This window comes from Cataglyphis hispanica, chromosome 20, assembly GCF_021464435.1.
Source record: "Cataglyphis hispanica isolate Lineage 1 chromosome 20, ULB_Chis1_1.0, whole genome shotgun sequence".
In the NCBI taxonomy this organism is placed as follows: Eukaryota; Metazoa; Arthropoda; class Insecta; order Hymenoptera; family Formicidae; genus Cataglyphis; species Cataglyphis hispanica.
In genome coordinates this window covers 702856-729705 of record NC_065973.1, presented here as the reverse complement: position 1 = coordinate 729705, position 26850 = coordinate 702856, and the positions used below count along the sequence as shown (strand labels likewise).

The window sequence follows — 26850 nt, the reverse complement described above, 5'->3', positions numbered from 1 at the left end:
AAAGTATAATTAAAAGTTTTAAATAAAAGTGAAGTGTCTTACATAAATCGAGAGAAAAGATAGTTGAGTACTCGCATAAGGCTCCATATTCTGAAATCTATTGATTAACTAAATGTAATTCTCAGAGGTTATCGCAGAGTAAGCACCTTTGTGTCGAAGATACGGTGGAAATAAATTGTTATCAATCCAGTTTTCTTACGTGTATGAAATCGCTCGTGCATGAAATTAGAAAAGCCTGTTGTTCAACATGATCGAACTCGCATTTATGACTAATATGGATCCGGTGTAATAATCAACCAAAGAATGTCGTAGAGCGGTTACGAACTTCCTCGGTGACACACCTCCAAGCATTATTACTCTCTGTCTGGTCAGAGAAGCTGGTTCCCAGTCTTGATCGATTATGTCATTCTTATTTTATTAAACAATTAGCTCTTTTTCTCGACATTACATTCTCATAAAAAAAATCATTTATTATTATTACGTTAAATTAATTAATTTTTTACAACAACTTAATATAAAAATCGTTACAAGATTTGCTTTTATTATAATTTTTATTATAATCAATTTTTTCTTGTTCGTGATCGCGATTATATTGTTATCAGAGTACGCAAAATCAATGGAAGGATACCAGCAGTACATGCAGACAATAGACACATGTTACAAAAGTCAGACAGATAGAAGTGTTGCAGAATCATTGTGTGCTTGTTCAAGTCTAAAAAAAATATTCCTTAGCGATAATTATGTGTCACACGCAAGAGACCTCAGGATATTTGCGAGAGATTTTGTAATGAGAAACATGTCACGCTAATAGCCATATTTCCCGATGCCAGACTACAAAAGAACCGACGACACAATGAGAAATGCTTCGAATCTAGTTGCAGCATTTGCATCGAGATGTAATCAAAACTTAAAATCATAGTGTTATTAGTATTATATTTATTATTATTATGTAAATTTTAAAAAATGTTATTTTAATTGTTCAAAAAAAAAAGTTATACAAAAAACATTATTTTATTGTTGTGTTCAAAAAAATCTGTTTCTTACAAAAAATTATAATATAAAAGAAAATATGCCAATTTGGAATAAAAAATTATTTTAAGAAAATATATAAATTTTGACATTATTATATATTTTTTTCATATATCAATTACTTTGAATCTTAATTTTATTATGTTTTATATAATAAAAATTGTTACTTATGTTGCATATCTAAATAAATTAATAAAAAAAAATAAATAAATAAAATGTCAAAGAGAACATAAATAATTTTAACTCGGGTTTTTTGTTCAAGTTATCTATGCAGAATGGTCAGATTTTTTGGTAAGAGTTTACTGGTTATTCACTGGTAAGAATAGCCTTTGGTATTACAGATAAAAAAGACTTGAACGCATTATTTTCGGCGATCGGATCGACGTGTATGCACAAGACGTCGTAACCAACGACACGACCGAACCCGATCCTGTGTCGCGCTTACGTAAGATGCAGATCTTGATGTAAGTGGCGGTATACTTGCAGTTTTCACCGGTCAGAAAGTGAGAGTCACAGTGGTAGAATTTGCAATACCTTGTAATTTTTACAAACATATCAGAAAATCGATTAAAGAAAAACGAAGATATTTATAAAAGTTTATATATAAAAATTAATAAATTTCCATAGAAAGAAAGCAATAAATGTAGAAAAATGAACTAAGATTGCCAATACAGAGAGAAACTATAATAAGCAAAGAAATTTATAAAGAGAAATGTGTATAAAAAAATTTTTACAGAATTTTTCTAATCATGTTAAAAAATTAATCAAATCAAATATATTAATATCGTATTATATTTAAATGCATAATAACAATATTTTCAAGGAAAATTTTATGCAACAATAATAATAATAATAAATTAAAAAAATTTTTCTTTTTTTATAAAACACTCACCGCTCCTGTTCTTCTCTTTTTTGCTTTTTGCGATCTTTCTTTGCACGAGCGGTGCTCCTTTGTCTTTCGATGTGATTATGCGTGCAACGCATGCACGCCATTGCACACTTCGCTATGATGCAACTGCAACGGTTTCACGCATTCTTTGCAAGGACTCCGAGAGCAAGGCGTGGTTGCAACCGATCCAGCAGCTTATCTTCCTCGAAAAATCGCACGCACGTCTACGCATGCTTATTTTCGGCGCGCTCTTATTTTAGCCAAGAGAAATATTATTATCCTCTCAAGTCAGCGAAATCGTGCCGCGTAACGAGGCGCTTAAATTTGTAAACGAGATATATATATATATATATATATATATATATATATATATATATATATATATATATAAGTACATCTCTCATTATCATCAATATCTTTTTGTATAAAAAAGCCACACATTATATCTTTTACTAAATGAAAATGCGAAAAAGTGGCAAAAAGTTATACGTACCACAGAGATATGAGCTCGACCTGCCTAAAAGCGCGCCTAAAAACAACACGCACGCTAAGAAATTTCTGCGTAGAGACATGTCGTGACGTCATTGCTCCAAATTTTATCGAGATAAATCATCACCGTATCCGTATATCGTCTGATACCTAAATACTGGACTAACGACATTATACCCGCTACTAAATCCGATAATTATACGCAGAATTTTGGCGGGATGTCGAAGAAACGTCCGTGAAACACGCAACGGCCTCAAAACTTGTCTAATTGTCGGGGATGCGCGACGCAAAGTGAGAATTCGAAAATTTTGGCGATCACGTGATCCGCTGTTACGCGCGTTGCCCGGGCAACGTAAGCTACGTTCATAAATCACTTCAATCCGGAGCAATATTCGATTGACCAATCAGAACACAGGGATCCTAACCGAATTAATCGCCGAATTATTTCACGCAACGCCTCCGAAAAGATGAAACAACTGCGCCACATGTGTATTTCTTATCTGTCCCGAGTAAATATTTTATAAGACAAGTATGTATTAATATATATAAGATGTACAAAACACTCCGCGACAATGAAACACGACGCCTGCAATATAAGCGTAGAATAAAAAAGGCGATTGATTAAATTTCGATCGCTGTGATAATCAGATATTACGATTCGATCGAATTAAACAATCGTATTTCGATAATACTTTTATTAGTATCTTCATTAATATTCTAATCTACATTAATATTTTAATCTTCATAAATATCTCTAACTCTTTTACATATCGTCGTATATTTACTTGCCATTACATATCCCGCCTAGGTCGAAATATATTTCAAAGTTGCGTTCGAAAATCAATCCTAGAGAGTATAGTAACGTCCGATTGACCAATCAGGGCAAAAGAATCCCTTCGTTCTGATTGGTCAATCGAATATTGCTCTAGATTGAAGTGATTTATGAACGTAATGTTACGTTGCCCGGGCAACGCGCGAAACAACGGGTCACGTGACCGCCAAAATTTTCGAATTATCACTTTGCGTCGCGCGTCCCCGACCATTGGACGAGTTTTGAGGCCGCTGCGTGTTACGCGGACGTTTCTTCGATATCTCGTCAAAATTCCGCGAATAGTTATCGGATATTTAGTATCGGGTATAGTGTCGTTGATCGCGCATTTTGATATCAGAGGATAGACGGATACGGTGATGATTTATCTCGATAATTCGCGACCGGTCCCCGTGCACTTCGTTGTTTCGTCGGAATCTGTCTTCGTGTGTCTTGTTTATTTCGTGACGCGAGTGTCGTCGTAGCTTCGAGGAGCATCGTAGGACATAAAGGAGCATCGTCGAACATCGAGAAGCATCCTGAGACACCGAGCAGTATATCGTCGAGGATCATGAGTGAGATGGACAGAGAGACCGTTTGCCTAACATTGTGTGCGGCCATGTTGCATGTGTGTGTGCGTGCGTGTCTATATCCGCCATGACGCCTCGTCCGTTTCTCGGAATTTTTTGCGCGACGCGAGTCGGGAGTGCCGGATATCGTGATCGATATTTTTGTTATTTAGTGCGTTGCTCGTCAATGTGTGTTTTTTTTGACAATTCATGAGTAACATCGTGTATATATATCTTTAGATGGTCGGAAAAATTGCGTTCGCGAAACGCTCGTTTTATCACAAGTATCGAGAGATCGGAAATGTCGAATATATTTACGGGCGATCGTTTAAACTAATTAATTCACGATTGATACATTATTCCGTATACTTTGCGTTATTCGGGAGTATATCGCGAGTGCATTGAAGAATACGAAGAGATCATCGAGAAATCATCGAAGGATCGAGCCAGGGGATCGCTCGCTCATCGGTTTCGACGATCGGTGAGTCCAGATCTTTTACATGTATATGACTCTTACATCGAAACATTAATTTAACGATAATTTAAAGTTTATGTCCATTTATACATTCATATGTATTGTATCTATTTTTTTGGAAGTTATAAAAAATTTTAAAATTATTTATTGCATATTATATGTCAATTTTTTATTATTATTATCCTTATATATTTTAAAATATAAAAAAATGATTATATTAGATTATTATTATTAAATATATATTAATTATATATTAATAAGAGATACACAAATATATCTTTTCAGCCATATTTTTTTTAATCAAGTATAAGAGTTTGTCTTTAATCAAATTAAAGTTTTAAAGATTTCGATTTAAGAGTTAATTATTTATAAATATTTTTGACGAGAAAATGTATGTGATCTTCAATTAAATATGCAAAAAATATGAGAGAGAGAGAGAGAGAGACAGAGACAAAATAGGATATCAGTGCATCAAGATATATTACAAACAATAAGTAGTTAATATAAAACTTAAACCTAATAAATTAATTTTCTTTTTATTATTTATGTAAAAAAAATTATTTAATGAAAGAGAAATAAATTATTATGATATTCGTTAACTTTTGACATATTGATCAAATTTTTTCTCACAAAATTAGAATTATTAAATTTATTTGGTAAATAAATAAATAGTCAATCCAGTTTGCTTGTCATATCAACAGAGATACGCGCTGATATACTGATATATATATACGCAATTTAACTTTAGAAAAGAATGAATAATTGTCAACGAATAAATACGGTGTACAATTACGTTAAAATATATTTGATCGACGTGGAAATTTAAGCTTGAATTATAAGCGGTTCGAAAGTTGCATAATTTTGTAAAATTCAATCGAATATCACGCAGAAGCGGTGTTGCATGTTTTAAATATTGCTCGTTTTGTGACAAGTATTACACACGTCATGTTTATACACTAACGGGAAAATTATTAGGGTGAATTACGAGCCGTCACGATATTGCGATAAATTCCTCTCGGCCGCTAATCTCGCGCGCGCATTTTCGGATATGAAACTGGTAATTATTTGTAAAAGGCATTTAGAGAATCGAGAGTATGAGTGTGAGAGAGAAAGAGGAACAGCTGACTTTCGCAAACGAGAATCGTGAATAAATCATTTTTCATGTGTGGATAATTACTTCTGTAATTTGAAAAATTCGGAGCACGTGATATATATTGCGAAATTTTGTTGCACTATTTAATATAATACATTTAAAATGAAAATTTAATTTAATTTAATATTTAGTATAACGAAGATTAAAAAAGACTTAATTCTAAAGAAAGAAATTTTATTATTTTTTAATTAAGAATTTAAAAAATCTTTGCTGAAATTTTTCGAGACAAACAGTTTTACTACAATCAAGAAACATGAAATATGGAACGGAGTAATTGAAGGATTAACATTGCCTCTTGCATACTCGTATATTATCGTATTCAGTGTCTCGCAAAACGGCAATGATGTAAATTAAGCTTACGCTTACGGGACAAAGATACATCTATGTCGCGAGGCGTTCATATCATATATCACTCTCGTGTCGATTATTTATCGGGGTTATCTCGCTATCAAATACAACAGCACGCATGAATGATATCGATCGCGTAACAATGATATCCGTATAGATGAAAGTCGGCACATGTGTGTGTGTGTGTGTGTAGATACACTTGACTCATGCCACGAGACTGTCGCGCGTATTTTTATCAGTACGCAATTTGCTGTAAAAGGCAGGAACCTGTTAATGACCTCGAGCAGTCAGTTCGGGGTCACAATAGTGCGACGAACAATAGCAAGGTCAAATACCGTGCAAGATCGAGGTGAGTCGTTACGTTTTAATTTACGCCGCCGGCCGTGACAGAGAACTTTTTGCGGTAGATCGCGGGCGTCGAAAGATTAGCTCTCTCCGTCTCTCACTCTCTTTGACACGGCAATAGCCGCGAGGTATTCCCGGATAATTCGCCGTCGGCTGACGGCTCGCTTGGCTTGTCTGCCGGCGTGATTGACTCGGCGAGAAGCCGAGCGTCTGAGGATTACGCTAATAAATTGCATCAACATGTTAAGTGGTTATATCAATTTTATTCCCCGCGACGTCAAACTATATTCAACTTGTATTTTGTGATGCTGGTTTGATGCTATTTTCGATACTATGAAATATCTGCAGCGAAGAAAGAATTATTTGCGTGACGAATATTTAATGAATTTTCGATAAATATTTTTGATCAAGAAATATATTTTTTTTCTATATTTTAACTTTGCAATATATATGTCACAATTATTTTTCCAGTCAAAGGAAAGGCAAAATTTATTAATTTCTTTTTAATTTAATAAAAAATTTAATAAAAAAAAAATTAATAAAAAAAATAAAAAACAGTTTAAACATTTCAACGTACACACATCTTACTAAATTTGAAAAAGTTTTATAGAAAATATTAAACTCTCATAAAATATATATCTCTGGTTGGATATTTTTCATTCAGCATTCAGGTTTCCATAAAACCTAAAATGAAATGTAGATAACAGCTAAATGTTTTGCGATAGATACTTGCGTTTTTATATAATATACGCGATATTTTATCAGCGAATATATAAAAACCGCGAAATCTTAGGCACGCGAGGTTAATTCGTTCCGACGAACTAAGCAGAAAGTTTTCATATATCTGCAGTCTCGGTCAAGATGCCTTCGTAAGTTTTGCGATACGATCTCGTTATACAGTCATTCGTCGATTTCTATTTTATTTCGCGTGGATCAGTTTGTGATTCAGCTGCGGCGATCCTTATTTATGCAGATTACTATATGGACACTCAATAAGAGGAGGGAGGATTGCATTATATCACTGTTTATGTGTACTCTTACGAATATATAATGTATGATGTAATAATGAGATGCAAATTTGTCGCATTTATAAAGTAGGTGAAGTTAAATTACATTTAACAAATTTTATTTTATACGTTAATATTTTCTACTACAAGAAATCGTATAATTGACTGTCTTTTCATTTAAAAGCGAATCAGTCAATAGAATTTTTCAAATTTAACAAAAGAAATCGAATAAAATGTTTTTAAAATAATCTATATAGTTTGAATAAAAAACATTATTAATAAATAATAAAATCTTTCGATATAGGTATATTGTAAATTCTTCTAAATATTGACTAATCTTTTAAGCTGTTTTATTTTATTTTATTTCTATTTATTTGGATTTATTTGAATCATTGATTATGAACAGCAATAATAAATAAATGAATTAACCAATAAAAAGTAAAAAAAATTAGATAGAAAAATATTTCTTTTATTTTTAAAAATAGAAACGCACATAAATATATAGATAAATAAATCCGATGTGTATTCATATCGCGTGCAACGTTCTGTTGCAAATATGATTAGAATTGCGAGATCGATTGCATCCACTTGGAATCCGGTGAACGGGATACTTAAGAAACAGAAGCAACCGCGTGTGTTAATTATTGCAACGTATAACGTATAACCATCTTGCGAGTGCATAACACGTGGTATACGCGAGTACAAGCGTGAGAGGCGAGCCGTCGACGAGACTGCGTAAACATATTATTCTGAGAAATACAATTCATTTACCTCGACATTAATCCTTGTCGTTTCTATTTTTTTAATTACAGTAACAAATCATTTGCATTTGAATACTGAGGGAATATTAGAATAATAGTATAAATACATAAATTATTTAAATGTATTAGATAGCATGTTTAATGTTATATTTTTCGACAGCGTTCAAATATAAATAAAAAAAATAAATATATATATATATATATATATATATATATATATTATAGACTTTAGAAATGTTTAATTTTTTTCTTTAAAGAGAGTTTAATTTTTTCTTAATAGAATTAATTTTTAAATCTCATTAAAAAATCAAAATCAAGTAAACTATTTAATTCTTTAATACAATTTTTAAATTATTTTATAACTATCATTTGTATAATTTTCTGACAAAATTCTCTCTCTTCAAAAATTTAATTTATCCTACTTTAAACTATGGAAAAAAAAAGATTTTTATCGTCTTTGTTATTTCTTTCGTCCGGAAATATTATGTAAACATTTTTCTTTGCGCCGGATGTTGGTCGGAATTTCGAGCGTGTATTCTGAACTGGTGGAGAACAGGAAAAGCGAGATCGTTCGAGCGGAAGAAGGGGATTTCTTTCACGAGAGCGGTTTCCCTTTCGCCCTTCGCCGTTCTCGCACTCGCGATCAAAAAATTCCAGATCCGCAATTGCGCCAGTCTAACCTTACGCTGCTGATCATGCTTTTCGAGCGATTGTCGTAATGAAAATCAAGTCGAGCATTTAATAGGTAGGAGGAAGGAAGGGTGGGTGGAGGAGGGAGGGAGGGAACTATCGTTGATTTCTTTTTTAATACTCACGTTTTATCGCAGTATGTATCAGGATACCTTATTAAATTTTGCGGATAATGAAAAGAGCAAAGTTAAGTAGAAGTATAAAAATATTTTGATTTCATTATTTAATTTAATTAATTTAATTTGTATATTATAGAAAAGAGTAAGATATGACGTTGATTAGTGCTGACGAATATTTTATGATTAACCCGCATTCTCTCTTCTCAATTTATAAACTTATAGATAATCTGATTAGAAAAACAATAAATTTTATTACAAGGTTGTATTTGTGTAACATTTTACTTATTAAAATTTAAAAATATTGACTGATTACAGTGCTTAATATCAAGGTCTTGAAAGGAATCCGTTAAAAGAAATATTGAATATATCTTAAACTCAATCAGTCTATCGGTAGCCCTTAGAGATTGTTCGCAGTGATGATGTATCATGGTTTTACGCGAATATATTGCTTTCTGATGTAATTCCACTTTTATTACATGCGCGTATTATATAGAATCTGGGTCGCTCTGGAAACAGCTGGCCGATCGCGTCATCGGTTCTCTTGCGTTTTTTTCCTCTTCATCTTGATTTTGCGTGTAAACAACGACAGTGAAAGCGCAAAGTATTTATTGTTAAAATGTTAAAAAGGAATAAGGAATCTTAGTAAACATATTTAAACGCGTATCAGTTTTTATTTTATCATTTATAATCATTGCAATTTATATTATATTGATTATTATTAGCATTTGTATTGATTGTGTGAAGATAACGTATAGTGTATCTTCTATTTTGCATTTGTAATTAAGTAAAAAAATATAGTAAAAATTATAGTGAGAAAAAGTTAAAGATGCCGTTCTTATTTTTTGAGGGGAAAGAGAGTATGTATTGGAAAGAATATATGTTTCTGGATTTATATAAGCTTATGTTTGATTTATATATGAAATAATTAAAAATTAAAATTTCTATACAAAAATTCAGGGAGAAGTCGATTTTCCAGAAATACAGTAGCGATTTAGATAATTACATATAAAGTAACGTAAATGACTTTAGGGAAAGAGCAGCTTTCACATTCTCGTCGATAGATTCTATTTTTTGGCCATTTCGTTATCGAGAATATGAAATGAAGGAATTTTTTAGATATGCAGCGTTCGCGTTCATTCTCAGCACACTATTGGGAGGATAATAATTACGTATTATATATTCCGTTAGTTGCAGGCTATCTCTTATTTCACCGTTTAGCACGCTTGCAGATTTATCCGCGTGATAAATCTGACAAATTAATTTTATTGCTATAAATTTCAGTATATTTAATCCTGTATTATGCATCACGTGTTAAATGTGGCGTAACAGCATGATTATGATTGTCGCAAGTATTTCTGACTAAATTATATATAGTTAAATATATATATATATATATATATATATATATATATATATATATATATATAAATAGGCTTCATATGTCTCAAATTAAACAATCTAAGTTATAATTTTATGATTTTTTTGTGTTTTAAATTTGTTGTATTTATTTTTTATTTTATCTTACAAGTGTGATGATAATTGCCGGTGCAAACAATACCGATGAATTTAATAAAACACGTCGCAAATAATGTCGGAGCGTTAACATCAACGTTTATTTTATTCAGCAGCAACTTTTATGACATCACTACGCGATTTAAGATACTAATAAAGATTTTAATAGCAGCATTTATTCAACGTCAGTTTTCTTTTTACAGAGCAATAAGAACCTTGCGTGCTAATTATATCCATCGTGACAGAGCGTCGTCCTTTGTTCCGTTAAGCGCCACGATTAGCCTCGTTACGCAAAATGCGCTACTTTTACGACCTTGCTCGCAAAATATGCAATTATTTAAAAATATTCATTTATTTAAAAATATTCATTTATTTAGTATAAAGTATATTAGTATATAGTAATAAAATATATTTCATGATCTGTTCGTTATGCTATTAACAAATGCTTAAATGAAGATATTGAAATTGTGAAATTTTGACAATCTATTATAAGTAACCGTGAAATAATATAGACATATTAACATTTAATTACATATAACATCTTTTTAACTATGAATCACTTTACTTAATTTTCTGATATATAAAATTGAGTGAAGAAAATTACATTATAGAAAATTGATTAAACAATGATATATTATTTGTCTGAAAACAGAAGCAAATATATCGCGATTCGAAATTCGTGATTTCCCACATATCCCGTCCCTTCATCCGGCGAAGTGGAGGGCGAAATGTAGCCAGTATTGGCATTACGTAAGCAAGGCATGTAACTCTCGGTTGCGTTTGATTATGTGGGAAGTCGATCGTAACCGCGCGTATCTGTGAGAAAACGGCACATGCATACGATCGAGGGATCGAATCGAATGTATAATCATTGGAGCGTGACTTCGGGAACGTTTTATGCACTCAGAGTGCGGACTCGTGTCTCTCTTTTTCTGAATATACTGTAGATATCTTATATTTTGCATCCTATTTACGTTAGGTGTACTCATATCTAGTGAATGTGGCAATAATTGGCTCCAGAGATAGCCGCTTTCTCGAAAATCTTTGTTCCGTCAATCTGGATCGCGATTCAGGATCTCTCGCCTACATACAATGGTGAAAAAATTTGATAGGCAGAGAGAGACATTTTAGATTTTAAAGTGGATATATTAGTAAAATTGAACGGCCATTAGATAGTAAGAGAGTATGAAATCTATGTTTATTTATTAAATTAAAATTTAATACATAATACACGCATAATTGCGTAAAATATAAATATATGATAAAATGTAACAAAAAATTTTTTAAAATTTCTTAAAATTTTCTAACAAATACATATTATATTATGTATAACACACACATGAATTTATATAGTAAATATAAATATTTTATCTTTTAAATTCCTTTTTTTTTTTTTTTTAAAGATGATAAGTCACTTAGTTTTCGATTATGCCTCATTACAGCAGAGAACATTACAACAACATTGCGGCAATGTTCTGTGGTGTATAAGGGAATGTATATCCAAATTAAATTACAAATTAAGACGATTGCATGAGTGATATCGCCTTCCCCGATAATGTAACTGTAATATATGTTATATTCTGAAATAGAATTGCGGAATCAAAAATTGTGTAATGGAAAGTTTTAACATTTTGTTTCGATCGTTTAGATATGTAAGACATGTGGTTTGTCTTTTATTAGTAAAGTTTTTTAGTAATAAAAAAAAGGAAATAAGAAAATATTTTTCGTTCTTTTTGTGCGCAATGTGTTAAATAAAGTTTGTTGAGTTTAGAATTTTTTGCAGAGAAATAAGTCTATGAAACTGCAATTATATTTTTGCTATTTTATATTTTATTAACGATAAAGATAAAAAGAAAGTAACACGAGAGAATAACATTAATAAAGATAGCTGGAGGAGAATAAATTCTATTTATAATAAATTCCAATAAATACTTCTAAATACATAATATCGTGTAGATATACACAGATTTTATAATTGTATGATAAACCAATAAACCCTAAACGCAAAAAACTGATGAAAAATGAATATGTCTTTGTATAATATAACAGAATGTATTAAATATTTTATCATATATAATAAAAAATATAACACTTTTTAATATTAATTAAATTTCAATTTTAATAGATTTAAATTATAATAAAATAATTAAAACAAAATAATTTTTTTCCTCGGGATGTTGTCTTCATGGAATAATTTGTTCGAAAGAGAACGGTTTAAATAAGTAAATAAATAAATAAATAACGGAAAATAAATAAAAATCCACGTTCTGCCATTATATCGACTATCATATTTTATGTCTCGTTTTCGTCGTCCCTTTCACTTGGCTCCGTTGCCGCTTCCGTTGGCCATTTTCCCGCGGTCGCGGCCGGATCCACGTTGGTGGTGATAACAGTGGTGGTGTCGGTGACGTTGATAGTGGTGATCGGTGGGTCTGTGATTACGATAGGCCCGAGGGGCTCCGCGGTCTGTTCCTCTTCTTTAGGGGGTTTTTGCTCGTGCTTCGTGTCCTCACCTGAAATTTCTTCGATACTCGGCTTGTCCGCGAGATCTTGCATTTCTTGTGATAATCCCGCGGTGGTATTGAGCATTGGTGGCAACAATTCAGTAGATGGGACCATAGTTTTTATCTGGCACTGCCGACCCATGTAGCCCAGAGGACAAATGCATCTGCAAAAATGCGAATATCGGAGACTTTTTTTCTAATATTTTTTGATATTATTAACATTTGTGTAACATTAATATTTAATTTTAATAATTAATATTGATATATCGTATATTTTATATATATAATATTTATTATTAACATTATTCGCTGAAGGGAAATGTCATCACGTTTATAATACACTATTTCAATGATGGTTTGTGTCGTTTCTTGGTTATATGATCGAGAATCTCTTGTAGTATAATCTCACCTGTAATCGCCGTCCTCATGAATCATGCTAATGCAAGTGGCGCCGTTTTGGCATATACCGGGATGCTCGTCGCAGTAGGTGAGCTTCTCGTTGCATAGATCGCCGGCCCAACCCGGCATGCATCGGCATTCCCAAGGCCGTTTACATGATCCGTGTATGCATCCGGGATATCGCACGCATTCGGTGCAGTTGGGCCCTGACCAGCCGACGCGGCATCTGCACGTGCCTGGTCGTCTGCAGGTGCCGTGTTCCCGGCTGCATCCTTGCGAGCAGATCGCTAGTAAAGGCAGAATATTATTATAGTGTCTTATCACTTTATTAATTTATATTACAATAAAATATTGTAATATAAATTTTTAATATATTATCGTATTTAATATGTATTTTATTTACTTTATTATATATTATATCGGAAAGAGTAAAAAATAATGTTAATTGAAAAATTTAAATGATTTAGATTTTAGATGATTAGATCTTTTCCGAATACAAATTTCTTGTTACTAGATATATATTTTTCTTATTAATTTTTTAAATATTATATTTTGATATTAATTTTTAATTAATTTCCTCCTTTTTAACTTTATATAATAAAATAAATGCAATGTTTTTATCTATTTGTTTTAGAGATTTGGAAAAAATGAATATTGATTGAAAAAATATTTATTTCTAGCGATACTAGAAAAGACTTTTGATTAGCAAATATACGAAGTGTTTTCTTTTTTGGATAGATCTCGCACATGTATAACTTATTGTATGTTTTTTTTACACGTTGTCAAAGTCTGCCAACGAAGGATTCTGTGTACACTTAAGAGAAGGATTCCATTTCAGTCCCTGCACAAGTAGAACAAAAATATGATTCTCGTTGATGGTCACATTGTCGTTTATATTAGTAAAGGCCCCTCTGTTTGTTCTCATCGTACGTCTCGAGAATAAACTTACGCGTTTGACAAAGCAGCCCGGTCCAACCCGGATCGCATCGACACTCTAAAGGTCCTTGACAAGTACCGTGGACGCAGCCCGGCAGTACTGCGCACTGTTTGCATTTCGGGCCCTGCCAACCTAAACGACATCTGAAAAGAAGAATATAAGTCTTGATTTCTTTCTTTCACATATCTGTGCCAATACAATCTCGGCGATTATGTTACATTCATTTTTCCATAAAACATTTTTCATTTATTTTTGATATAATAGTTATATCAAAAATATTATTTATATTTCTTTATAATACTTATTTTTATTATATATATATATATTTTATAATATTTTTTTTATAATATATTAATCAACTTTTTCAGAAATCTATTATACTTAATTTTTTAATAATTTTATTTTCTAATTAATTAAAGATATTTTCCATTGAGATAAAAAATATCTTATTGCGAGTAAATTATACAAGGGTTGTTTATTAAGAAATCAAATTTTTAAAAAGCGTCTAAATGATAACGTGGGACCATCTGTCTTATGGCACTGTGTAATGTGATTAGCAATTTTCTCACACTACGAGTATGACGCTATCGTTCTTAGTTTACGTTTTTTTTTTCTTTAGATTTTCTTGTGTGTGAGAAAGGATAGTAGGGAACTGAATAATAATCGTCGGGTGTTTTGTCAAAAAACTTCGATAAGGAACAACACGTGTGCATTGTGATGCAGTATCGATAAATTGACCCACGTTTCCGCTCGCTTACCTGCATTCGCCGGGTTTTTCGCAATAGCCCTGACTGGACAAGCAATCGGACGCGCAGATGGGTTCGGAACAAAACATGCCCTTCCAACCGGGATCGCAGGAGCATTCGAAGCTCACGTTACACCTGAAAGCGAAAATCACAACGTCAAGTGCCTGTCTATCTATCGATTGGAATTGATTACGGTCACGAGAGACCGCTCTGAGCAAGGAAGTGTTTCGTGTTACACGGAAATTATGCTCGCTCGTTTACCCAAGGTGAAAGCAAAGCGAAGCTGATACGGATTGTTATTCAAGCGGCATTCAATTTATGTACGTACGATAAATCGCGCGTTAAAACTACGTGGATGCTTTCTGTTATCAAGCATAATTATTGTTGACCAATGTAAAGAAGAATCTGTCGGTATTTTACGTGCTTTTCTTAGTGTAGGAAACATATTTATATATATATATTTTATTGCATTTCAATTTTTTGCAGGAGTGATAAATAATTTTCATAAAAAAATTTGTATTCGTGTCAAATTGTACTTTCTCCTCATTCGCGGTGTTGCATATCAATACGTTGTTGAATATCAATCGATTAATTATACCTTCCATGTTGACACCCTGGCAAGGCCACGCATTTATCGCATAGTTCGCCATAGAAGCCCAGTTTACAACGACATTCCCCTGGTCTTCGACAATAACCTTGAAGGGGATCGCAGCCCTTGCGGCAAATCGGTACATCACACAGATCTCCAGTCCATCCTAAATAATAAATATTTTGTCAGTATATTGTTGCATATTTAGATAGATAATATGTTTTCATTATCTTTGATTTTATTATAAAACTTTTATTTAAATCTAAGACATTTTTTATCTTATTAATTGATTTATTTATTTATATTATTAATTGATTTAATTTAATTTTATTTTATTTGTGCACATATACAAACGTTTTTTTTTTTAATATAATATATAAAATTTTTAATCTTTAATTGTATAATTGCTTTTTATATATACCTGGCAAGCATTTTACTTCACCAGCTTCATCACAAATATAATGTGAATTTGGATGTTGGGCCGCCGGTATTTCGCATGCTTGCTTCTTCCATTTTGGAACATATCTAGATAATTAAATGCAATAAAATATTAATAAAAAAATAAATAAATAATAAATCGAATATAAATAACGGGGATTTATGTTCTTATTAATACGGAGATAGTGACATAAATATCTATGGGTTAGTCATCAATACATATGTAAAAGTTGCGAAATGTGTCATGTTGCCAGCCGTAAATATTTTTTTGCAAATTCTTTGAGTGTTAATCGCGCAATATATATGAAATAAATCAATTCACATATGCAAATACTTATTAATAATTCGAGAAATATTTCATGTGAATGTAATTGCTATTATGCCAAGGAAAACAACGTTCGAAAATAGTACAAGTATGTGCCGAAGTTAACTGATAGAACAAATTAAGGATAGCATTTATGTGTATGTAAATTTGGCTTAGAAATTATTAATATTTAGAACATTTTTGGAAATAAAAAAATGTCGAATAGCTAGAAAAAAGAAAGAATCAAGAAAGTGAGATACAATGAAGTCTAATAGTGTAATCTAAATAAATAATTTTGAGTAATAAAATATTTAATTAGAAATTAGAATTTTAGAAATTTATAAATGAAATTTTTTTCAATATTAAAAAAGAAATTCTTTTAATATTTACAATTTTTGATAATTTAGATTTTATAGAACTCTTGAATTTAATAATATGTAATAATGATTATAATTTTATAATTATAACTTAATTTTATAATAAATAATTCTGTAAGAAAAATCATAAAATTAAAGAATAACTTTAATAATTAAAAATGAAAAATTATATATATATATATATATATATATATATATATATATATATATATATTTCACAATTTTACAATGTATAATCAGCATAATTTATTACAATACATATATGCACTAATTTTTTTGTACTCTGAAAATTACAATGCCAGTCTTATAGAGAACTTGAACTTGAGAAATAAATTTTTTTAAAAAAGAAATTTTAAAAAGAGAAATTTTAGATTTCTAAAAAATATCTGGGGTATAAAAATAATTCATTATCTTTGACCCTCTTAAAACTATTCAACATCTATATTAATCTCTGGATCGTGATCTACGATACCTAGGTCCGGCAGCGAATCCGATGGGCAGCACAGAGACCCCTAAGACCGCGGCAATCGTAATTAGTCCATTGTTTACGTCTGATTGTGCGAGTTGATAAGGAAAGTTGACGAGAAAGATAGCGAAGAACAGTGGTATCAGCATCTTGGCTTGACTTCCGAGTCAAGACTGGAAGGATGAAGACGTTCAAGGCGATGCCTAGAATAACGGGACCTTGTTCGAGGTCACGGCACACTTTTTACTATGTGCGTGCGTGTACGTGTATATGTACGTGAGTGCGTACGTTCGCCTGGTACAGCTTCGAGTTTTTCGTCGACTCATCGCGAGTTCGTCATTCGAGTTCAACGTACTTTGCAAACAAGATGAAAGATAGGATGAAAAAAGTAGAAAGAGAGAGATGATTTTACTTGAGAAGAACTATTTCAAACATCTTTGAAAATCTTTGAGAAAGATCCTTTTCAGATCCAACAGCTACAAAAAGATGCTTTGCTCATAGATTTTTTCTTCTCGATAAGAGAGCCTCTTTATCGTTGCGAGATTTTTGACGAAACTATCTTAAATTAAAATTTATTAAAATAATAAAAAACTAAAAAATTAAAAGACGCGATTAGAATTTATCTTGAAAGAAATTTTTGATTTCAATATATATGTTTCGTGACAAAAAAAGATACAGATATTGTATCTAATACACTTTAAAAGATTTGTGTGCAATATTACAGTATTTATAATATTAATAATATAAAATATTATAGACAATAAAGTAAAACAAAGCTAAAGTTGATCTTATTAATTTATTTCGCTAAGTATTATACAAATATACAAGTATTATACAAGATGGCAGCTGTGTATTTACAAATAAATATTTATGGCTCAGCGCTGCTGTCAATTTTCGGCGATAGGAACTCTTGGAATTCAGTCTATTCGTTGCATTACATTGAGCTAGAACGGCATTGTGTTCATCATATATTTTTCACTACATAAAAAATATCCAAGAATCTGTAATAATTTTTTCTTTCTTTTTTCTCTCTCTCTATCTCTCGATTAATGTCTATTCTTTTATTTGCTATATATACGTCTACATTACTAAGCTCTCATTTGTACATTTGATCTGCCAACATTCTTTGCCTTTTTTCATACATTTTATCATTATCGACAATTTTTACAAAAACAAACAATTTACAATTGTAATATTCTTATCGATAATATTCGTATTTTACAACGTAAAAAATATTCGAGCATCTCTCGTTTTTTTTTCTTTTTTTTTTTTTTTTTTTAATTTCGCTCTAGATAGAAGAATTTTTTTATAAAATATAATAGTGCTATTCAAAAATAATGTATTTCGATTGAAATGTTTTATGATATTTTTCTTTCTTGTATGAAAACAATGAAATGTGCGAATATTTTTTTCACTTTCTATATTTTATATAGAATTTATATTTCTTTTATGTTCTTTAAAATTTTTAGATAATTATATTTTAGAATTTTTTTTTACGATGAACGAATCATAAATTTTATCTTTACTTGTCCTCATTTAAGACAGAAAGAATCTTCATTATCGCATTATTGTCATATATAAGTAATATATATACACGCGAAGAGAGAGATGAGACTCGTCCGTTTTCATAATAAACGGAAATATTCATTTATTTTTCATATTTTTCCTGCTGTCGGAAGCCAGTATGAATTATTTTCTCACGAGAGGAAGCAAAATCCCTGAGCTATCCTCGCCGAGTTGGGCGAGAAAATTTCTAGCAGAATTCTCTACATCTGCTGAATCACGTTCGTGGTATTCACATTTCGCGTATTTGCGGTCACATCTTGGATATTCGCGTTCGCATCTTGCACGTTTACGTTCACATTTTGCACGTTTGCATCTTGCATATTCGCATTCGCGTTTATATCTATTTCCGTCCACGCTTGTTCGTTTATATAATCGGTATAACTGTTTGCGAAAGGATCACTATCTGTTTGATTCGACTCATATTTGAAGCACGGTATCAGTATATTCAATTTGTTAGATTTCATCTCTGCTGCTGTCGGACATGCCATCTCTATATTGTCTATATTGTTTTTGTTTTTTCGTCTTTTCAAAATAATTGCCTTAATAAATATCACTAATATCATCACTAATACTATTAATAGCCACGTTAGAAAACTCACTATAAGGTCCCATTTGATAATGTAGCAAATGTAGAGATCGAATTCGTTACTTTCAATTTTGTAATCGGCGGTGTCGATAACAATCGAATAGCTACCGGGACCATCATTGGTGGCTACTCTGATCGAATATCTGCCGGGTGGCAAAGAAATCTGCGCCGATTCGCTATCTGCTACCTACAAATGTGAGATTAAATTTTATATATATATTTACGTGAATATTAATAATATTATTAATAATATTATTAATAATATTATTCGTTCAGTAAGATATTCGTAAATAATTCGAGTCTACTTGTAAATATTGTTTATTCTCGAAATAGAATTAAAGAGAAAAATCGAAATTATATTGACGTATTTGATAAATCTTAATTACCTGGTTGCCCATTATGCCGTTTCCCGTTTCTTCTTGCCAAGTGACGACGAAAGATGATTTGTTTTTTCTTTTCTTTTTATTTCGCAGTTCTAAAAAGATTTTATCCCCAGGTAAGCTAATTTTTTCGCGTTGTTTGTTCAGTTGTGTCTGCCAGTCCATCCACGTAATGTTAGCTTGAAACAAGGGACCATCCTTGAGGGATTGTAATGTAGGCCACCACTTTTCCCAACTATAATAATAATTATAAGAGTGATTTTGCAACAAATAAATATAAATGTAGAAAATGTAAGAAAATATAAAAAATTTAATCAAATAAGTATATTGATATTTTTTTAGATTGTGAATATGAAAGAAGAAAAAATTAGTTTTTATAAAAAAAAAGAGAAAATTATATATATAATTCTAATTTGACAAAAGCGATCTTTAAATTGCAAAAACTTGAGATACTGATAAAATATTTTTTGTAATTTTTTAAGTTTTTTTTTTTTTAACAAACGCATCATATAAAAAATAGTAGAGATAAAGCAATTGACGGAGAATATTTGTATATATTATCTTTACCTTTTCATGTTTTATAATTTATTGAATAATACTTTAAATAATACTTTTTGAAATGCATATCTCAATTATGAAATTTATTTTTATGTGACTTTTTATATTTTTACTTGATGCCATTTGCGATAGAAAAGAAACAATAAATAATAGCATAAATAAATCAATAAAATAATATCATACCTATAATGTTTGATCGCTCCATTCTCGTTGGTGATGATAATCCAGTCGCCCGGTTTCATTATAACCTTCTGATTCGCAGTATAATGTTTGTCCATTTCCCACGTTCCTAACAGATTTTTACGCATTGTTATGGCCATGTCGTGTTTGTTCATGCGGATAATTTCGTCCTTTTCTGGCGCCGGTAATTTAGTTGGATCATACTGATTTTCCTCTACCCCATATGTTCGATAAAACGTACAGGCGATTTCGCAACTCGAGCACTGAAAGAAAAAAAAATGTTATGAGATTGAGAAACGCACTATATTTATACATGTAGCATAGTTTATACGAATTGCCGACGATTATAAAATAAAATAAAAAAAAGCAATTACAAGAGCTAAAAACACTGAACTTTTATCATCCTTTATTAATTATATTTGCAATTGAATATTTACGAGAATTTATTAAATTTTATTTGTTGAGATCGAGAAATCTAACATACTTTTCGCAATAAATTAAAATTAGGCAAAAATCATTTTCAAGCAATTTTCAAAATCAAAATCAGCAGGTAGCCGTTTCCAAAGATTTTGCCGTCTACTCTAAACTTAAACTATTCTCATTGTGCGAGACTTGTCATTTCTTTTCCATGAAATCGAAAGTTATCCCCGAGTGTGACAGTTCAGATTTTCTTTGCGCTTGATCGACTTTCAGTTCATGCCTCGAAGGTAAAACGAAGGTTTAAAAGAATATTGATCTACCTGTACGCCCGAAAAAGATTTGGAAATTTGAGACTGCGATCACAGAAGTAAATCTGTCTTTAAAAAAATTGTGAGGAAAGTTTATTATAGAGAGAGTTGCGATAGTGTGGTGAGAAAATTTTTTACGATACTTCTCGATATTGAGATGTATTATACTGTTGTATATGATATCAAAGTATATTATAACTAACATAAAAATACATATAATTAATACATGAATATAAATATAAATATATAAGAATAGAAAATGATTAAACAAAATTATATGAAAAGATCAGAAATATTAAATAAAATGATATATTACAGGAATAAAAATTAAATCTAATGCTATTTAATCAATAATAATGATTATGTAATAATTGTTTACCTGTCGTACACATGGATCTTTCAACGAAACCAATGATAGGAAGCGAAAAATAGTCACTCGACGAAATTTCGGCTAAATTAAAGTTAAAAAAAAAATTGAAATTGAAAGCAAGAATATTATGTATGTGATTTATCTTAATTAAATTTGTCAAAAATCTTTTTATTCAAAACAGCTTAGTTTGAAAGAGAGAAAGAAAAAGAAACAGAAACAAAGAAAGAGAGAGAGAGAGAGAGAGAGAGAGAGAGAGAGAGATGCAAAAGTGTAAAATATTTTCTTATCATTACTTACATTTAAAAAAAGGGCGCAATTTTTGCAGATGTCGAGCCTCGTCTTGTTATTAAAAGGACCGAGCAATTCGCAGGTTTGCCAGCACTGTAAAAATATATGAAAATTTAGTTTTCAATTTTCATCAAAACAGAGAAGAGTTTAAAAATATATCTTTTCAATTTTTAAAAATTTTTGATCTTTTCCAATATTGAAATATTTGTATTTTTAGATTTTCAGATTAAAAAATTTTTTAAGTTTTAAAATTTTTAAGGATTTATTTTTCAAAAGATTAAAAAGAGCCAGACTGGGCGAGAGAGATTCAGCGACGAACAAAAAACTTTTCATGCCGCCGAGTCGCGCGAGAAGAAAGAGGAGCTATACTAGAAAGATGAGAGGGCGGGAGAGGGGCAAAAGGGAGGAAAGAAGCTTAATGCAGAAGGGAAGGGTAGAATAAAAAACGTTGAATCGAGCGATTTAAGGAGAGAAGGAGAGGCGAGGGAGGAGGACAAAACATTGCGAGAAAGGTAGAAAAAGGGGGACAGGGGAACTGAATTAGCTCCAACCTGTTTCGGACGGACAACAGGCACCTTCGTTGTTGTTGTCTTCATATTTATTGGGGTACCGACTCTCGAGTGGGCTCGCTCTGTTCCTAAATTCTTTTTCTCTTTTTTTTTCTCGCAGTTTATCTCTTTCTTTCCCCTCTTTTTTTTCTTCTTCTCTCTTTTGATCCCCGATTACCCTTCTCTCGTATACCTTTGCTAAGGCCGATTCTTTGCTTCGTAGAAGCGAAGGATCCAGTGGAGCCTCACTAATGACATTTCCCGAAAGCTGCGTTGAGATCGGTTGGCCGGCTTGGAAAAAAATTAGAGATTTAAGGAATATACGTTTTCACTTGTAGAATTTATACAGTGTTATTTTCTATCGCAGTATTTTATATTACGATTTCAAAGTAAAGTGATGCAAAATGTTTGACAAAAGTAATTATATTTATAGATAAAGGCAAGATGATGACGAATAAAAGTTAAGAGCGCGAAATCTAAAATATTAGGCAGACGAAATTAAATAATAGATGTTGGAGAATATGTTCAATAAATTCTTTCTCTTTCGTTTCTTTGACGACATCAGATCCACCGATCTCAACTCTATCGGTCAATGATCAAGCTTGAATTATCTAGTTCCGATCATCGATTTGAGTCGTAAAACAAAAACGCCGTGACACTCTAATCTGGAAATCAATGATTCGTCTGTCCGGCGACGGTAGACTCGTAAAGTGAAATAAATGGATGAGAGAAGTTTCTCACAGTTGGATGAGAATATATCTTTCGGAAAAGAATGACCATTTAATAGCACGGAACTAGAAAAACAAGCAAAGCAAAGTTAGGAAAGGAAAATGTTAACTAAGAAAATATTTAATAAATAATTTTCAGTAAAATATATATTCCTAGGAAAATATTAGAAAAAATGCATTTCAAAATTATTATTTATTATTATTTTTTTTAATTTATATTTTATGTTTATATTTGCATCTTTTAGATTTATATACAATTAAATATTTATCTAGACATTTATTTTTTACTTATTTTTATTTTGTTTTATGTTTTCATAAAAAAATGCATTAATTCTTATTATTGTTATTTATATTATAAATAACGTATTATACATGTTTTGATATTAATTTGTTTCAATTATTAATCAATCTATCGAAAAATTAAAAATATCACTTTGAAAATGCATTATTTTCCTCATCTCCCGGTATTATATCATGTACGCGTGCATTTAAGTTTTTATTAAATATATAATACATAAAAAATGAATTATATCTATTTTGATGGAAAGAAAGAGAGAGAGAAAGTGGCTTTTCTTTCAAAATTATTCTTCCAGATTTAAAACAATCATAAAGTCAAATCGCGAAAAAGCCTCTTTTTTTCAAAGTCATTGTACCATTATTGTGCGTGAATCGTCTCTTCTTTTTCACGGAGAGAGAAGAGGAGGGGAGCGGCGATCGACTGTATAGCATTTGTTAAGAACTATTTTTGCCCCCTCGGCAGGCTGTTATTCTAATGCGACGTACCCCGGTTCCTCCCTCGGGATGCATTCGTCACAGGGGCCGACGCATAAATTTGAATGTACGGCCCCCTAGTTCTCGCGGGACATGGAATCGACGGATCTCTCGAAATTAATGGACACCCCTAGCAGACCCCCCGTAGCATTAAATGAGCAACGCCCTCGCGTGCGTACGTTCGCATGTTGGATGTTCCCCGACCCCCTTTGATTGTGATTCCTCACATGGAAGAGGTGGCGACCACACCTGGTGATTTTCCATAGCATTCTCTCCTAGTAAAATCTCTCTCTCGATATCCAAAGATTTATCGATATCTAAAAATTTATCGATATCTTATCTGATTTCCGGCTGTGATCGGTGCTCTTTTTGAAGGTATATATTTTTTCTACGTTTATAGAAAATGCACATGAGATTCTGTCGCATGGCTTTTTTCCTTTTTTTTTTAATATTAAAATAATGTAGAAAATATTTAAATAAAACAAATTAGTTTTTTTTTTTTTTAATTTTGACGCAGTACTTTCGAGGAGTTTGTTATAATACTAGAAAAATTAAAAACTAAGCAATTATATTAAATTTTATTTTAATCAAACTTGATAATAGGCATAAATTATTTGTAACTCTTTTGTCGATAAATTGTTGAAATATAATATCTTGGTTTTACATTCAGGTTTTTAGAAATAGAGAATGGAGAGAACACATATAATATTATTCAGATTATTTTTAAAATTATTTTAAATATGTACATGATTAGATTAGAAATAAGAAAGTATGTGGATATTTTTTTGGGAATTTTTCCCGAAGCGATTATCGCATGCGTTATCTCGTGTCGAAAACTCGCCGAAAGCCCATTCGAACTTTTAAAATGTAAGTTGACTAGAGCACGATTAGGGCGGGTCTTAATTACCTTCTCGCACTGTGTGTTCTTATCTTTTCCGACATTCCAGCATTTGTCGTCAGTGGTCAAATTTCGTAGACACGACGATTGGCACTGTGCAGTCTTGATGATCTCTCCGAGATCCAAGCCTGTTATCAAGGGCAGGCTCACACAGGATAACAATCCCAATAGATAGTACACGGTTTTCATTTTGGATAATTAGAAAAAATGTCTTGTTGCCTCCGCACTTTCTTCACCACACAATATTAATTATTATACGCGTAATTATTTTTTTCTTAATTATGAGAACACCCTAATAATTTGCGATCGAATCGATCGTGAATGGTGCCAGGGAGGCATGAAGGCTACGAGCGTTGATTCCACGGACGGAATTTCGGGCGCGACTGCGGCCCTTCGGGGTTCGGAACCCTCCTTATATAGCCATGCGTCCCCCACTACGTGTTTCTCGGATTTTCGGGAGTCCCCACCCTTACCGTTAAAAGCATCCCTTGTAATTATACGTCGTTCCGTGGCGTACAATCTGCCCTCCAGGTTTCAATTTAGACCGAATTATTCGACCTGTGTGAAATGTAGGCCAGTTTATAGAAGAGATCGCGATACGGCAAATCTATAATTTAGATTAAAATATTTCTCCAAAGAAATATCTTTTTTTAGTTGAATAATGAGTGATTTTATAAATAACGACGTAGAAATAAGTGAATATGAATATGAATTATAATAATACTGAAGAGTAAGTAATAATTACTACATACATATAATATAATAATATACTAATATAATATAATAATATATGTGATTAAATAATAATAAGAATTGAAGAGATAAATTTTACAGTGAGGTGCGAGATTGATCAAGTGCCTCAAAAATTTTAGAAGTTAATTACAGTAGGTGTCATAAATGATAAGAAAATTAGTTATTACTTAATATAATTAATGTAGAACCACAAATGTGTCTATATGAATAATCATTAACGATTTTATTTGATTGATGTACTTATTTCGAAATCGAAAAAGATTGATAATACATTTTTGGACATTTATTTCTATTATTTTTTCTTCAAAGTATCTTTCCCATAACGATTTCCCGATACAATGACGATGCCAAAAAAAAAAGAATCAATGAAAGATCATTAATTTTCTGAACAACAAAGTTTCGTTTTTCTTAGTCCTTTGTAATCCAAAATATGCAGCGTGCAGTGTGAAATTAGCTCATTGTAGAAATAGAAAGAATGAAAAAGAGAAAAACATTCTAAAATTATACATACGTATTCTATAAATATGTAAAAGGAACAATCAAAATTTTAATTATTATTAAATTTTACGTTGTTACAAGAGAAGGAGAAGAAAACCACAAAACGATTTTACGAATGGCTAAGGACAAAATTTAATTTGTCCTGCGAGCAAAGTCAATTTCGATCCGTGTTCAAGCGTCACCAAATGGCCAGGTTTTCTTTTTTTTTCTGTTGCGGTAGAAAAGTGGTTAGCCGAAAATAAGATGGCGTTTCGGACCATATGCTGTGCGAGGATTTCGCGTCGTGGGCTATATGAACCACGGATAATTACGATGGACCTCAGAGAGCGCGGTCGTAATGCGAGAGTGTAGCGAAACGTTCGTTACATTATCGAGATGCTCTGCTGTACAATTCGTCTCGTTTCGTCGAATGAGTTCGTGTATAAGATCGATGGACCGTCAAATTTCCTTTAACGAAGAAATATTGTTTTTGGAGAAAGTTTTTCAATTTTATACGTTTTAATTTCTTGTACGATTGTGTTCAAACAAAATTTACGAGGAGACACGTCTCTTTTATCCGCAAAGAATCGCAATGTAAAATAGAGTACGGAATCTACAGCGGGAATCCTTGAACGGAAAAGACGCGCTGCGGATCAAATGATTGATCCGCCCATCGAAGCTTGATATTATTTAAAAAAATTCCCCTTCTCCCTATCTTTCTCTACCCATCCTCGGAATCGAGGAAGAAAAATAAAGGATGTGGAGTACGAAGGGAGGAGAAACGGACGGTAAATAGAGATGGGCCTTACTCTGTCGTTGGCCGGAAGCTCGGGGCCTGGGTGCCCCGCGCTACGTCACAATACACAGGATGTGTACAAATAAGGGTATTTGTCCTCGGCGGCTGATTGTGGGGTGAAATATACGTGACGTTAGAAACGCGAGAGAATGCAATAGAAGCAGGATGGGGAGGGGTTACTGCATCCCTCGCGCGCTTGTGCCTGGGCGCAACATAGAGAAAATAGGGGCCTCTATCCATTCATCTAGGCGGAATAGTTTAGTAGGGAT

At 31.9% G+C, this 26850-nt stretch overlaps 2 protein-coding genes across 2 annotated transcripts; both read right to left on the bottom strand.

The window, feature by feature from the left end:
• Positions 1–12009: 12009 nt before the first annotated feature.
• LOC126857014 (delta-like protein 1) lies at positions 12010–17120 on the bottom strand. Its single transcript, XM_050606081.1, has 7 exons — positions 16961–17120; positions 15791–15894; positions 15379–15535; positions 14793–14915; positions 14047–14177; positions 13108–13384; positions 12010–12862 (listed from the first exon to the last, which is right to left on the bottom strand). Exons 1-7 carry the CDS (start codon positions 17101–17103, stop codon positions 12487–12489), a joined length of 1311 nt encoding a protein of 436 aa, XP_050462038.1. The 5' UTR covers positions 17104–17120; the 3' UTR covers positions 12010–12486.
• Positions 17121–18716: 1596 nt separating this feature from the next.
• On the bottom strand, positions 18717–24870 carry LOC126857013 (uncharacterized). Its single transcript, XM_050606080.1, has 5 exons — positions 24565–24870; positions 21620–21703; positions 20228–20487; positions 19493–19721; positions 18717–19293 (listed from the first exon to the last, which is right to left on the bottom strand). The coding sequence occupies exons 1-5, from the start codon at positions 24742–24744 to the stop codon at positions 18721–18723; spliced, it is 1326 nt and encodes a 441-aa protein (XP_050462037.1). The 5' UTR covers positions 24745–24870; the 3' UTR covers positions 18717–18720.
• Positions 24871–26850: the final 1980 nt, after the last annotated feature.

What these genes read in the sequence shown, in the direction of transcription:
- LOC126857014 (XM_050606081.1), bottom strand. Translation starts at nt 17,103, where the DNA reads ATGCTGATACCACTGTTCTTCGCTATCTTTCTCGTCAACTTTCCTTAT. An exon ending in GAAAAACCCGGCGAATGCAG is followed by an intron (nt 14,178 to 14,792) that starts GTAAGCGAGCGG and finishes TCTTCTTTTCAG; the next exon opens with ATGTCGTTTAGGTTGGCAGG. An exon ending in CGGGCTGCTTTGTCAAACGC is followed by an intron (nt 13,385 to 14,046) that starts GTAAGTTTATTC and finishes TGCCTTTACTAG; the next exon opens with CGATCTGCTCGCAAGGATGC.
- LOC126857013 (XM_050606080.1), bottom strand. Translation starts at nt 24,744, where the DNA reads ATGAAAACCGTGTACTATCTATTGGGATTGTTATCCTGTGTGAGCCTG. An exon ending in AGAACACACAGTGCGAGAAG is followed by an intron (nt 21,704 to 24,564) that starts GTAATTAAGACC and finishes ATATTTTTACAG; the next exon opens with TGCTGGCAAACCTGCGAATT. An exon ending in ACGGCATAATGGGCAACCAG is followed by an intron (nt 19,294 to 19,492) that starts GTAATTAAGATT and finishes TCACATTTGTAG; the next exon opens with GTAGCAGATAGCGAATCGGC.